We start from the raw sequence: 15,840 nt of genomic DNA on the forward strand, positions 1-15,840 counted from the left end.
GGGTGTTTAAGATCATGTCCTTCGCCCCGTGGCTGCTGGGCCTTATCATTCACAATACCAAATAGCCATGTGGGAGCTGGCATGCACTGAGGAGGCAAAGAGGACATGATGGGCCTTGGCTGCGTTTCCTTCTCCCCCATTCCCCTCCCAGGCGCTAGAGGCCGCTGCAGGACCGTATCGCTCAGAGATACGGGCCGGGGTCCTGCTGCTGCTCGTCTCCATGGTGATAGAGGCGGTGCGCCGGGCGGGCCTGGAGGCTGCGCTGAGGATTCCGCGGGAGGAGCCGCTAGGACACGGGTTGGTCCCGATTCCGCACGGCATCTGCTGTGAGAGATATGAGTTGCCCCACTGGTGGGGGGTGGGGTTCGGCCGTGAATTGTCCCCCGGTTACAGAGCGGGGCTCTAGGGCAGTGGTTTGACCCCCTCCCGGTCCCATAGTTTTTTGAAGGGGGGGGGCTCTGGGGCAGTGATTTGCCCCCCTCCTCAGGTCCTACAGCTGTCTGTTTGGGTGGATCTAGGGCAGTTAGTTGCCCCCCCACGTCCTACAGCTGTGTGTGGGGTGTGTGTGTGTGGCTCTAGGGCAGTGAGTTGCCCCCCCCAGGTCCCACAGCTGTGTGTGGGGTGTGTGTGTGTGGCTCTAGGGCAATGAGTTGCCCCCCCACGTCCTACAGCTGTGTGTGGGGTGTGTGTGTGTGGCTCTAGGGCAGTGAGTTGCCCCCCCCCCCCAGGTCCCACAGCTGTGTGTGGGGTGTGTGTGGTTCTAGGGCAGTGAGTTCCTCCCTCCTCTTCCCCCCCCCATTGTCCCACAGTTGTGGGGGGTGGGTCTAGGACAGTGAGTCAACCTCAGTCTCCTGCTGGAAGACTGGTGGATTGAGCAGTGAGTCGGTCCCCTGTCAAGGTAATCTTGGTCCTGCTGCTGGAGGAGTGGGTTATGGGACTGTGAGTTGTACTCTGTCTCCCTGTTCCTGCCTTGTGACTGGGGAGTCTAGCCACCTTTTAAATTGCTGAGTCTGCACACAGCCTCCTGTAAAATGTAGGGTTCTTACAAGTGATCCTGGTTACTCATAAAAGCAGCTGAGGGAATACAGTAAGGCTGAGCTTGGGCTGTGAAGCCACAACCTTCCCTTCTCCCACCTTTCAGATCCTTTTCTGGGTATGAAAAGAGAAAGGCACATGAGAGTGAGGGGGTTCTGATGCTGGACTCTGGGCCAGAGGAACCCGGACTCCCAGGGACTGTCGGCCATATTAACAGGATTGTTCTGAATCTATGACACTTCCCTGGAGTGCCAGGAGAAATAGAGATTCCAGGGGATTTGTGAACTCTCAAAAATGGAATGGGATTGGAATTCAAAGTGAGAAGGTGCCCTTCCCAAGAACTGTCTGGTCAATATAAAGCATTAGACTAGTTTTGTTATTAATGTTTTACAGCCCTTTAAATAGGGAAAGTACAAACACCACAGAGACCATCACAATACAAATATCTTTGTAGTAGATAGGTTACTATTATTACATTACAGCCAGGACCCCAGACATAGCATCTTCATTGTGTTTATTGCAAGGGTTTGGCGCATCACTGTGTAGTTCTGTAGTATGTGTGTTTTTTATATATATATATATATATCTTTATATATATATATATATATATATCTTTATATATATATATATAAAAAATATGAAAGTTTGATTGAAAATGAGTATATTTGGATTCTTCAGCCCTGATCCCACGAGGAGTTCACTGTGGGCAGAGCCCCATTGACTTCAGTGACTCTCTCCATTGGTTCTTCAGCCCTGATCCCACAAGGAGTTCACTGTGGGCAGAGCCCCATTGACTTCAGTGACTCTCTCCATTGGCACAGGGGTCCAACTTCACTCATATCACTTTGCAGAATTGAGGCTTTAATGTCCCTTTCATTCCAATCTTTCATGCCTTGCTCAGAGAAACTTTTCTTTTAGACCCTAATCCTACAGTATGTTCTATGGAGACAGACCCATGCATCTTCAGAGCTGAATTAATTTTAGTCAGACTCTGTGCTGGGGTCCACTTGCACAGAATTCATTACAGGATCAGGGGTTGTATTTGGTATTCCATTTTCTTCATTTGTGTTTGAGGCAGTTTCACCTGTTATCTGTTTTCTCGTATTTTGGCTCATAACTAGTATGTCTAGATACTGGGACCTAGGTTCATATAAATACCAGGATTTGGTTATACAGCAGCAGTTCTATTTAGACATCCCTTGTTGTCTCAAGAGTTAAGTAATCTTGACTGATGTTATCATTAGGGTGTCTCAGTGTTTCATCATAACTGTTGATTGCCATGGGGTTTATAAACTTAGCATGCACTATTCCTTGTGAGTTAAAATTTGAAATAAAAGGTCACAATCTGGGAGGTATTTTTCTGTTAATCAAAACTGGACAAAATTAGCCTTGAAATTTGTATTGCAAAAAAGCAACAGCAAACAAAGAGCCCATTCTAAGGTTGCAAAAAAAAAAAAAAAAGCTAAATTTTCCAAGCTAATAGTCTACAACAAAGATAATTTGCTCAGCTTTAAGAAAGTTGTTTTTTTTAAAGAGCAATAAGTCACAGTAAGTATGATGTGTCTGGCATGATTTGATGGTTTTTTAAAGCACAAATCCAAAGGTTCCTTGACTTTAATAACCTGAGAAACAGAGTAATCCTCTGTAAATTCACTGTCTTAAGAAATGCAGCTTATTATTATAAGGAAAACAAATTAGACTTGTGTACTTACTGGGCATTATCAATATGGTGTGACATCCCTATCAGCCAATCAGATTGCTCTGTTTATATCCAGCTGTCAAGTTCTTTCATGCTTCATATTTTTCAGTTCCTTTGTATATGGGGCAATTAACAAAAAACATCAAATTGTTTGTGATATTGATACATATGGACCAGGTGTCACTAAAAATTCTGAGCAGTCCAATTGCATTATTTGACTAAACCAGTCTGTTGAGCACATAGATGTCATGGAGATGGGCACATTAGAAATGCATATATAGGACCTCATCATGATATTTGGACATTTATTCACTGAATAGACCCACTGAGATCAACTTTATAAAATCAGAGGGTTGTGAATGTTCAGCAGTCCATCATTCTGACTGACTGAACATCTAGAAGTTTTGTTTACTATTTTATTCAGGTGAGTTTGCGTGAGAAGTGGTTGGGGTGCACCTGAGAGTTGATACAAAATGTACGTGTCATATAAGCACCACTGATTCACCCAAAATAACTCAAAATAATTCTTATATATTGTCCAAAGGTGTTTGACTGCTAACACGTGAGATTCCAGAAAGATTAGTGGATTTGATTATAGAGGACCCAAGATTGAAGGAAAGATGGAGAAAAAATCCAAGGGCAGGTGAGGAATGGTGGATAGGCCCTTCCATGTTAAAGGATGCAGTTATATTATTTTGTTTTTCTATCAATCCAACTCCGTTGGATCTAAATAAAGTTGTTACCTGTGTATTTCACTCAGAAGATGCTATTAACAATGTTTTATAGACATCTGTTCAAAAGTTGTTCCACTTTATTTGTATAGATGAAGCCTCTGTTGCCTATTGGGGAGCTCAGGAATGTGTTTATGGTTCTAATGTTCAAATCTGGAGGGTGGTGGCGGTGTTTGCTTCTGGAAAGGAAAATTGGATGCAACTGGTTCAACAAGTTGTAGCTGGTCTTAAATTGTGGTTGTTATCATAAAGTCAATCAGGAATGTTAAACATGGAATCCCATAACACCATTTTTAAAGTCACTTTTCACAATGGAACTGCACTTTGACTAAGACAAACTGTTTAAAGATGACCTGCAAAAGGGGAAAAATGTTTTGCCTAGTTTGGCTTCTTTATGATGAATAAAGGTCTGAAATTTCTTTTTTCCAGAAAAGTTCTTTTTTTTCCTGCTTGTTTTTCAATTCGGAAATTCAGGTCTCATCTTTCCTGTAAGACTATATGGAACACTAGTGAATTAATAGGACTGTGACATCACAAGTACTAAGAGACAGGAAGGGATTTTTAGTCAGATTTCTTAAAACTACTACTACTAGTAGTAGTAGTAGTATTTATTTAAGAAAAAGGTATTTAGCTCACTTGTCTGCGCACAGCTAGGAGAAAGGATCTTTATGTGAAAGATTAAATGCTTCTTGCCCTTTAACTGAAGGTTGAGAAATCTCCCACTTCAGTACTCTAGTAGGAATCTTTCAGCAAAAATAGGTAAGAAAATACTAGGTGGTAATATTATTTTATTCAGAAGGTAAAAAATAAGCAGAACAACAAGTTCAAACCCACCTGCACAAAAGTTTCAGGTCTTTATAAGTATTAATGAAGTGAAAGAGAACACAAACCAACGTTCTTTCTTTTCCATGTCACCTTTAAAACAAAGAGGAAATATTAATGGGATGATTGCACTTGGACACTGTGCTCCCATCACTATGTTTTACGGCAACTTTTGGGGAATGACTGAGAAATTTCAGGAGACAGTTTACTGAGCATGAAAATTAATCAAATGAAACTTTTAAAAATACTGTCTGCAGGTGTTAACTTTATATGTGATTTTAGTGTGATACTTTTGTATGGATGAGGTCACATAGACACTAACATCTGCTAACTGTGAATCTGACCTTACAAGTGATATTTCTTTTTCTCTTTCCTTTTAAGTTTAAGATCTTTCAAGACAGATGCAGCCCAGAAATTACATACTCCCAAAGTCCGTGCATTTGGACGATCTGTTACTCCCCGGCCTGGTGGGAATCAGTGTTGGAATGGGAGTCATCTGGTTCCATATCGGGTCACATACACCTGGAACCGAGGTGGGAGGTTAAAAGAACTCCGTATCAGGTGATAGTGAAAGCTGTGCTCTGTATGTTTTGTTTTTTTAATCCAACTAAGGAAGGCAGCATTTTCTAGTGGTTAGAATGGGACTGGAAGTCATGAGACCTGGGTTTTACTCTCATATTTGCTATTGGTTTGCTAAGTGACCTTGAGAAAGTCATTTATCCTTTTTGTGGCTCAGTTTCTCCATCTGTTAAATAGGACTAATAATACCCACTGTTTTTGATTTCCAGGGGAAAGGTGCTCTCTAAATACAAAGTAGTACTATGACTGTCCTTCTCACTGTGGCTGATTCTATATTTTGAATGGTTTGCTTTATGAGGAGTTTGAGATCTTTTGCTATTCCTCCTGTAGGAAAATGTAAATAACTCGTAGTGAACAAGATGCATATGAATAGAATATAATTATAGGAATCTAGCCAGGTATTTTAGCTCTTGGTTCTGTGGTCTAAGACCCACTCTACAAATTGTTTAGAAAAAGCCATTCTGTTATGGAATCAGATAGTCACCATGCAAATGAAACACAGAAGGGCCTAAGCTCCATTAAATCACCTGACAGCATCCCAGTTAAGCAACCATCATTGTTATTTAGTATCATTAGGTATAAATAGGTTCCAGAGGAGACATCTTGTCTACATGGATTTCCCAGCTAAGTGTGTCCTGATTAGGCTCCCTGGTCTTGCAGTGGTACACTTGCCTAAGTTAATGGGACAACTCAGATGGTTAAAGTTAAATGTATGTTTAAGTCTGTGCAGGATTGGGACCTTAGTGTTGTGTATTGTAGTTATTATGTATCAAGCTTCTGAGTCTCAGAAAACATTGCCTGGAATTAAGAGATTGAGTACAAAAATGCAGAAAGGCAACTAACCTGTGTTTGTCTTCCAGGCATCTGGCCAGGAAGTTCCTCTATTTGTGGGAGAAAAAGACATTTGGACAAGTTCTTCCTTCCAAAGCCAGGTAATTGAAGCTCCAAATAGTAAGATTCTACTTTGACGTGGCTGAGCATTGTATAGCTAAGCAAAGGGATACCTGCTTTGCAGGAAAATATTTGCAGATGCCTTTTGAAATTATTTGAGATCTCTCTGAATATTATTCTTAAATAATTGTGGCCAAATTTTACTTTAACTGTAAATCCAGAGAAATTGCCCTGGTTTCAGTGCAGATTTGCGGGATTTACACCAATGAAACTGAGAGTAGAATTTGGCCTTTCATTTTCATTGTATACGTTTTTTTAAATTAGAATATTATAGACAGTAAAGGTGGGACAGACCCAATAGATCATTTAGTTCACTTCATCCTGCAGTATACATTAAGAATAGCCTTGTATATTCACAAATGCTTTGCGTATTTGATCTTTGAACTGCTACAGCAATAGAGGTTCTACAATTTGGTTTTAAATCACTACTGAAAAAGCAACACTCTCTTTGGAATTTCTTCCTATTTTGCTTTAATTTATGTGTCCATTCTTGCTTGTCCTTGCTCTACGGGCATAATCCAGTTCCCATTGAAGATAGTATAAGACCTGCATTGACTTCAGTACGAGTTAGATCAGGCCCTAAGTCATCCCATTTCATTCCACTATGAGGAATATAAATTCTTACCAAGATTGAATTAGCTGGTGAACATGAATTGTCCTGAGAGCCATAATAGAACTCTTCCCCTCTTCCTCCCACATATTGGGTGTGCATTACTTGCTTTGGCAATGCCCTTTTTGAAATCGAGAGCTCAGCCAGCTAAATTAAACCAAAATAACTTTATTTTAAATTTAAAAATATTGTTCCCAAATACAAGACCAGATCTAGGGTCACATTATTGGGGGAGGCAAGTGGGTATTTTTGGGCCTTTGAATGTTATTTTAAAAGTGCACAACCTTCCAAGGAGGTAGTTAGATCCCTGGAAAGTCTTGGATTTTAAGAGTTTAAAAAAAGTGAAATTTGGCTACTGTGTCAGTATTTTGCTATGATTTATAATTTAAATAAAGGATGAAGGCTGTACATATTGTACATATTTTGGCCTTTCTGACAATAATTTGGGGCCCCTTGAAGATCATTTGGGGAAACAAAATGTCCCTTTTGCTCCACTGATAATGCCAGGTCTGCCCAAATCCCACATTGCCCTGGTTCACCACCCTCCTGTTGTTTTAACAATTCAGTCAATCTGAAAGAATAACCTATGCCTCTTTCATTTTTTCCTGCTTGAGTGCTTGGAATGGCTTAGCAGCTTGGTTTGATAGGGTAGGTAGCTTTGAATTGTAATGTATGTTTTTTTGGTGGTTTTTTGGGGTGGCGGGGCGGGGGAGTGGTCATTTTGAGCCTGATCCTGCAGACCTTACACATTTGAACAGCCCCGTTAACTCAGTGAGATTCTTCCTGTGAACAAGGGCTGCAAGACTGGGGCCATTGTTTGCTTATCTCTCTCTGTTGCCTATTCTTTGGCTGATCCTTCCGTTTTCCTAATCTCTATGAAAAATATATGTAGATGAGAAACATGAGGAAATTATTCACATTTGCACCTAGTGTCACTTTAAATTTTTCAGAATATTAGCGATGTCATTTTGGCCAATGATCATTTTCTCAGAGTAATGTTTAAGTGAAATCAGAATTGAGGTTTCTCAGATAGGGACAATAGATATACTGGTCATTGTTATTCTAATGATAGAGAATCTTATTATTTGAAATCCCTCATCTGAGTCCTAGTTCCTTAGTTCAAAACCTCATCCCATCTGAGTTTTTATTAGTTTAACATTAACATGAATGTTCATGTAACACCATCCGCTGGCCTGGTCATCTGTGGGAATTGAACCCAGGATCTCTGGATCTAAAAGCAAAGATCTTTATGGCTTGTGCTAAAGGACTAGGTTAATAAACTTAGAGGCAGTAGCTCATTCATAAACCTTTATACATGGCAACTAAAGGCGGACAAGCAGCCACACTAATAGCACATGGTGCATGTAGAAAGAATGTTATCTAAGGTTCTTAATCATCCCTTCTTGGAATTTTAAATTCAGAATAATTTGTTTCACGAAGCACAGTGGGTATATTTCAGAGAAATATCAACCTGTAATCCAAATTAGTTACAAATATACTTTTAAAAATTAAAACAAAAGTTAGCTTTTGGAAAAAACATTCACACAAACCAATACCAAACAAGACTGACTAGAAATGTAAATGTAGCAGAGTGTTGTCTAATGGTTCAAGGCTCAAGCATAGCTCAAGAGAGGAGTTCTATTCCCAGATCTGCCACCAACTGACTGTGGGCAAGTCACTTAACCTCTCTGTATTTTGTTTCTCAATTTTAAAAGAGGGGTAATTATTTACAAAGGTTGTGTGAGGCTCAATTAATTATATCTTAAAGCACTTTTAGATTCTCAGATTAAATGTGGTATAGAAGGGCAAAGTTTTGTTATGTAGTTAGATACGGTTGGGTTAAGTAGCTAATACTGGAAAAAGGAGAGGTCCAGTCTCCTTTAAAATGTATTTGCTATTGACTAAGATATTTTTACAAATCTTCCCATCTTCAAAATCTTTCAACTGTATAGATGTCATTATGATCGGAAGATTCTGCAAAAAACCTTTGGCGAGTGGAAGGAGGAATGGTGGATTGTCTGCAGAGAGTGGAAGCTTAGCGTCAGAGCTGACTGCCATTACAGGTCTGTGAAATGACCTTGTATTGTTGTGTTCACAGCTGTGTGAGACATCCTCCCTGGGTCTTGGAGGATGGTGTGTATGTCAGTAAACAAACTACCCCAGCAGCACTGTTAGGTGAGGAAAGGCCAATATTAATGCTTTCCTCACTTATTATGTACAACTTTTTCTTCCTTCCTTATGGCCCCCCTTCATCCAACAAACAGTACATTTTTCTTTCTTTGTCCTAAGATGAAATCAGATGTCACAGCGCAGGTGTCTTCGAAGTACTGTTCACCTTGTCTGAATCAAATTTCCTGATTTCCATGAATCAATATTCATTTAGATCCCTCTGAACATGTTCATATTGATATTCCTCTCGTCTTCTAAGTGGCCGAGTTCTCTTGAGGTTTGCTGTTGTTTGACTTGAAGGAAGGCGTAAATGAGCAGCTGGACACTTGTCTTTTGTATTCTTTTTTTACTGTGTCAAAATGCAGAGTAGTTGCCATGCCGCTTGTCTACTGCTCACATGTTGACTAAGATTTGGGAACTTGATTTCTGTCTTGCTCCCAGATTATCTTCCACGTTGGCACAAACTCTGAGCCCATTAGCAGTGAAACAGGCATTCTAGATCCTCTTCTGCTTATATGCTGTATGATGGGACAAATTAAGTTTCCTTTTCAAGAGGCTTTTATATATCTTGAGTAACCTCATAACCCCTTTATACCTTCCCCTCAACCTCTTACTGTAACATCAAAGCCTCTTGTACTCTTCTCTCTTTCTCACAAGGCTTTTTTGGCTATTATTCATAGGAACAAAGGGGTTTCTTCTTTCTTCACCTTGTCTCAGAGAATGAGGAATTAATGGATACCCTAAGAGTTCTGTCCCCTTTTTTACATGCTCTCTCTGTGCAGTCCTTTTCAGTTTGAGAAAGCTTTCAGAATCCTCTTGTTAATGTCTCAGTATGGGGCAGTGTAATTATTTAGAGGTAGACTGAAACATAGATGGATGAGTGATTGAGAGGCTAGGCCATACACACTCACTAAAAATATCTCTGAGAAGATGTTGCCTTTGCAGAATGGGTTATCCAAAGGGCAGTCAAAGTTGATCCCAAACTTTTTCCCCTTGGATGTTAGGAAGCCTCACTTTCCTTGTGCCACCATGACTTTTCCATTGAATGGCAGAAGAAAAAGTCCAGAGTCTGTGCTGCAAGACACTTCGCTTTCAGAATCTGACTATAAAGTCTCACTAGAAGCTGTGTGATAGGAATTTCTCCTGCCCGTTCCAGAGCAACTGAGACCAGGTCTACTGTACAGGAACTGGCTAGATTGGATCAAGGCTTATGATGCATTGTTTTGTTTTGTTTTTAACATGTGAACATAAGAATGGCCATAGTGGGTCAGCTCAATGGTCCATCTAGCTCAGTATCCTGTCTTCTGACAGTGCCAGCGCTAGATGCTTCAGAGGGAATGAATGGAACAGGGCAACTTATCAAGTGTTCCATTCTCTGTCATCCAGTCCAGTCAGAGTTTAGGGACACCCAGGTTGCAACCTGGCCATCTTGGCTAATATCCTTGATGGACCTATCCTCCATGAATTTATCTAATTCTTTTTTTTATCTAGTTATTCTTTTGGCCTTCACAACATCTCCTGGCAATGAGTTCCCAAGGTTGACTGTGTATTGTGAAGAAGTACTTCCTTATGTTTGTTTTAAACATAATGTCTATTAATTTAATTGTGTGAGCCCTGGGTCTTGTCTTCTGTAAAGGGGTAAATAACACTTTCTTATTCACTTTCTCCACACCATTCATGATTTTATAGATTATTATATCCTCCCTTAGTCTCTTTTCTAAAATGAACACTGGCAGCCTTTTTAATCTCTCCTTAATTTCTTTGAATCATTTTTGTTGCCCTTCTCTGTATCTTATCCAATTCTAATATCTTTTCTGTTGTTCAGATATTTTCTATACAACCTGATATTCCAAGCCTGGAAGACTTTTATATGCCAGCAGCGAGAAAAGAGGAGCAAGTATCGTGTCGCAGAGGCTCATGGTGAGAGGGGAATGGGGAGCGGCTTTCTTAAACATTGATGTCAGTTTTTCCAGGGATGTGTGTGGACAAATCTCTATTCCCTGCATATGTTTGTGTATTTACCTCTCCGACTCCTATGTGCAAGTGTCATTTACCAAGGCTTGTGATGTGTTCTCCATCACTGATAATTTTTAAATCAAACTTGGGTGTTACACTCTGGGAATTATTTGGGGAAGTTCTGTGGCCTGTGTAATACAAGAGATCAGACTAGATGATCACAATGGCCTTGGAATCTCTGAATCTTATGTGCAGATGGTTGTCTACCTAAGGCTAGCAGGGGAGATTGCTCTTGATGCATTGTACTGTGCAGCTATACAGATAGTTAGGGATGCCAGTGAAAAAGCTTAAGGGACTCTCTATCTGCTCTTCAGACTCTCTACCTGCACTTCAGTGTGGGTCTGATCATTGGTATGGTATGTATTTGAATGGGTATTTTCACTAGAACAAATTATTGGTGGAGTTCCCCAGCCCCTCAGCTGATGTAGGAGTCAGCTCTGGCTTCCTCTCTGTGCATATGTTGGTTTTTACCCACCTTATCCTGAGTCCCCTCTCTTTTCAGAACACATGTTACGAATGAAATGAAGCGCATAACATTTTCACAGTGAAATAGAGTTCTGACTTGAGCTATGTTGAGTCCTAGATTCTGTAGCTCCTAAGTGCACCCTGCTTTAGTGCACATGTTCTCTGGTCTACCGTGGCTATGAAACCCAGCTAGGGAATCGCACATGCAAAGGGGATACATATTCTAAATGCACTGGAGGAGAAAGAAAGTTTTCTTTGCAAATGCCTGCCCCACTGACTCACTTGTCTGTAATGGTCTCAACTTCCAGTGACTACAGACAAAGATAGAGTGATTCCTTTGAGATCAAGTGGTAAATGACTGTAATTTTAAAGCTGAAGTCAAGATTTCTGTCCCATACTGCATGTCCAGTGTGAGGTTAGCTGACAACTGTGGTGTTTGTATATGTGTGCAACCCTGGAAATTTACAGACTGGCACCTAATGTCGGGTATAGTAAACTCAAAAGAGACTCATCCACCTTCTTGTGGAGGGAGGCCCCATCATTTGTGGAAGTAAATGTGTCCCTTAGGCCAAGTGGCAACTGTAAAGTGAGGCCAGGGGTGAGGAAGGATTCTGTCCTCCCCGACTGCTGCAGATGCCCCTACCCCAAGCCAGTTTATTTGGTCAGGTACAGGGACTAGGACCTGGCTGTAGTTTGTAAAGCACTTGGGGATATTTCAGGATGAAGGGAAATAATATACCTGTAAAATATTTATGGTTTTCCCGTCTCCAAGTAAGGAGGCCAGGCATTAACATGCAGCCCTACTCCCATTTTCACAAGGAGTCAAATTGCATCTCGAGGTGTTGATTATAAAACCTTAGAATTTACAACATTGAAGAGGAGAAAATACTTATGCCAGTAGCTCTGAGCAATGCTTTTAAATGTTAATACCACATATCAAATTAACACAAATTATTTGGCTTACAAAGAAAAATAATAATCCTCCCATTAATTAGTAAAAAAGAAGTAATCCCTTTTAAGATATGTTAGATCTTGGCTCACTAGATTTTGGAGGATGTTGCCATAGAAAGATATGTTTTCTATTTGATTTTAAATATTAAATAGCATAAAATTAACCAGCTTGTGTTTGGGGAAAAATACACTTTGGGTCATTTCTCATTAATAATACGCCAAATCAACACCATCAGTCTTGGGCTATGGGTTTGTTCTAAGAGTTTGAGAGGGAGGCAGTTTGTCTTAATGGATAGACCACTGGACTGTGATTTAGGAAACCTATGTTGTGTTCCTGGCTATGCTGCTGAACTTGGGCAAGTTCTTATCCTCACCTCTCTGTGCTTCAATGTCCCCATTAAAATGGAGATAATACTCCCTTGTAAAGTGCTTTGAGAACTACTGCTGAAGCGCTATATAAAGAACTAGATATTATATTTTAATCTTGTCCAATAAGACAGGTATGCTGAGTATTTCATACCCTTAAGAGATCTGGAAGATTTAAAAAGATGCCAAGCCCAGGTTTGTGCTATGTTTGTACAGAGTCCAGCACAATGGGTCAGTGATGGGCAGCTAGGCAGCTACTGCTATACAAATAATATTTCCTCAGCATTCTCAGTAACTGTATCTGAGGCTGCAGTATGTGTGCACAGGAATCGTGCAGCCTGAACAAAGTCATTCAACAGTGTTTTATTTATACCTTGCGGGTTATGTGACGCTATTGATATTTCAGATCTTCTCTTAAACCCATCTCCATTGCTCTGCCAGCCTCTAAGGGGCTTGTCTACATCAATTATTCTGGAATTAAGTAGTGTATGCATTTAAAGTGCAATAGCTATTTCGCAGTAAGTCTTCATGTGGACACTCTTATTCCTGAATAAGTGTGTCCATGCAGGGAGTCATTGAGGAGTAGCTATTCTGGACAATTTCCTTGTGCAGACAAGGCTTATCTGTGCCTCTCTCTCTCTAACCCCAGCTCTTGGAATGGCTGCAGTTTTAGCCTTTCCCAGTAGGTGGCAATGTAAGGCTGATAATGATTTTTAAAATAACAAATCCTTGTATGTCATTTTAAAAAAATGTTATAACCATTGCTGTGCACAGCGGAGAAGCAGAAGCTGCGCTGGACATGGCAGCATTGGCTGATCTACATTGATGTTCGCAGGACCAAGCATAGGATGCGATCCGAGGCATTGGCGTTCAAGGAAACAAGCACTCTGCGGTGAGAAACCACAAACACCTTCTCTATCCCATGATCTGCTCCCACACTAAATCTTCCTGGTTCATAGTTATGATTCTGTCTCAACTGCCTTCTCCCCTACCCCTCAAAAGACCACATGACTCCATCTAGAAGGCAGTGCATCAGTAACGTGTATGTAGAGCCCTGCCTTTCCTGATGAGAGGAGGTTAGTTCCTCACCCCAGACAGCAGAATTAATGTGTCTTAAATGCTTTTGGCAGCATGTCATGGAGAGTGTGGACAAGGCGACTGCGCCAGAAGTGTACTGGACGTGAGATGAATACTCTGGCCCTGCAGCACTGGGCCCAGAGCCTGCAGTTTCGGGTAAGTCCTTCAAACCCCAACCCTTCATACCTGAGATCACATATGGCTGTGAGTAATAGCTAACAAATGAATAAAGAATTCTCCACCCTCAACAATCCCTTTGTACACTGAGGTACCTCTAATGAAAGGATGTACAGAGTGGGTGATGCGAGGTATAGGCTTGGCCTTACCCCTCCAGATGTGCATGCAGGTGTGAGTTCCCCAGGCAAGATCTTACCCGTGAACTGCTTCTCAGTGGTGCAAGTAAAATAGAACCATCCCCGGGTTCTCTCCACATGGGGTCCTCAAACACCCTTCTTCTCTACAATGCAGGTATAAAAGCAAAATCCAGGCTTTTCTAGGTTTCAGTGTATTTCTAAGGAGCTGCGTGGCCAAAGGGAATTATTACGATTCTTTACACCATGCCCAGGAAGATAGCAGATGCTTTATAGAGTAATTTAAAAAGACAAGACATGGTCTCTGCCCCAAAGAGCTCCCCACTTTAAAACAAATCAATAAATAAGAGGTGGAGGAAAATGATTTTTATTATGTTTCAAACGGCCAAAAGGAGTCAATCATCTTATCTTCCTCACTGGGTCATTTACACTCACAACCCAGCAGATGCGAAGTGACTGTAGGACACTCACTGTTCAATGGACAGTTAATCTTTTGTGAAATCCAAAGTGAAAATAATTTGTGAAGACGATATATTTTATTTCCTGCGCCCTGGAATTGTTCAGCCTTTCCCTGGAAGGGTGGCGGTTGCTGTCATGGGTTTAGAACAAGGCACTTGCTCTCTTCCCACTTGGGTAGGGTGTGGTCTTTGCTTCTAGCCTGACTGACAGATGGCAACCCTGCATGGGATCAGCACTTTGCCAGGGAGGCTGGTCCCATGACTTGGGAAACACTGTTAGGACTTTAGATACCAGCCTCCTTCATCTCCTTTAAATGAGAAGATTATATTTGGGAGCCCATTATTAATTCCCAGAAAGTAGCATTCTGCCCTTTAAAAGGAAAAAATGGTAGTGTAACTTAAAATTTCTCAGGCTGTTGTAAGACTGGCCCTGGAATTCCCTGTTTCCTCTCACCTTCCACTCTGCAGTATGATTTGGGTATAGAAACAGCTCAGTGTTGTTGACAAGGTGAGAGGAGTTTGGTTGTACATGTAGGGAAAGCCAGGGTGGGAATGAGAGGGAAGGAGGAGGAGGTTAATGAAAGTCCAGGCCTAAATAGATTGGAAATGACCAGCAGAATTGAACATACATTATTGCTTCATGAAAATCTCATTCCCCATAGCTCCTTTATTTCTGTCTCCTGGTCTCTATTTGATATGCTCTCCCTCTCCATTGCCTTTGTGCTTCCTTTTCCCCTTCTTCTGCTCTTGCCCATTCCCTCAATGTTCCCTTGCTCTCCTCTGCTTATTCTTGGCTGACCCTCCTCCTAATTTTTTCTAATTTGTATTGTCAGGCCTGGCTACAGTGGATGGAGCTGTATTTGCACATCCAGCATGACAAGCAGAAGGAGGCCTGGGCAGTAAATCATCATCAGCACTGGGAGCTGAGGAGATGCATGAAGGCCTGGCTGGGGCACCTGCAGCTTCAAAGAGAAAAGAAGCATCAGGACAGTGAGTGAGATTCATAGAAATATAGGACTGGAAGGGACCCAGATAGGTTATCTAGTCCAGTCTGCTGCACTGAAGCAGGACTAAATATTATCTAGACCAGCCCTGCCAGATGTTTGTCTAACCTGTTCTTAAAAACCTCCAATGACTGAGATTCCACAACATCCCTAGGTAATTTGTTTCAGTGCTTAACCTTACGGTTAGGAAGTTTTTCCTAATGTCTAACCTAAATCTTCCTTGTTGCAATTTAAACCCATTACTTCTTTTCCGGTCCTCGATGGTTAAGGAGAACAGTTTATCACCCTCCTTCTTGTAACAAACTTTTATGTACTCGAAGACTGTTATAGTGTCCCCTGCCAAGTCTTCTCTTCTCCAGACTAAACAAGCCCAGTTTTTTCAATCTTTCCTCATAGGCAGTCTTTTCTAGACCTTTAATCATTTGTTGCTCTCCTCTGGACTTTCTCCAGTTTGTCCACACCTTTTCTGAATTGTGGTACCCAGAACTGGACACAGTACCCTGAATAACCAGAACAATGTCAGCTAATAGGTGGTGGTAAAATTCTTGGTAAAATTCCCATCATCCCTTGCTGGTACTGGAGATTCTGTCACTTGA

General features: G+C 41.2%; 1 protein-coding gene across 3 annotated transcripts in view; it reads left to right on the forward strand.

Moving 5' to 3' along the window:
* Positions 1–245: 245 nt before the first annotated feature.
* Positions 246–15,840, forward strand: part of SFI1 (SFI1 centrin binding protein) — a 50,279-nt gene continuing 34,684 nt past the window's right edge. Inside the window, exons 1-9 of one of the 3 annotated variants that reach the window (XM_054006023.1) lie at positions 246–297; positions 3,279–3,377; positions 4,669–4,848; positions 5,727–5,798; positions 8,380–8,490; positions 10,422–10,516; positions 13,169–13,286; positions 13,525–13,627; positions 15,074–15,230. In XM_054006023.1, the coding sequence (XP_053861998.1) occupies positions 3,355–3,377; positions 4,669–4,848; positions 5,727–5,798; positions 8,380–8,490; positions 10,422–10,516; positions 13,169–13,286; positions 13,525–13,627; positions 15,074–15,230 (859 nt within the window). In that variant the 5' untranslated portion in view covers positions 246–297; positions 3,279–3,354. Of the gene's footprint in view, positions 327–819; positions 899–3,278; positions 3,378–4,668; positions 4,849–5,726; positions 5,799–8,379; positions 8,491–10,421; positions 10,517–13,168; positions 13,287–13,524; positions 13,628–15,073; positions 15,231–15,840 lie in introns of those variants that run through there. The other 2 variants (XM_054006021.1, XM_054006022.1) reach the window with 2 other exon arrangements.

Source organism: Malaclemys terrapin, chromosome 16 (assembly GCF_027887155.1).
Source record: "Malaclemys terrapin pileata isolate rMalTer1 chromosome 16, rMalTer1.hap1, whole genome shotgun sequence".
In the NCBI taxonomy this organism is placed as follows: Eukaryota; Metazoa; Chordata; order Testudines; family Emydidae; genus Malaclemys; species Malaclemys terrapin.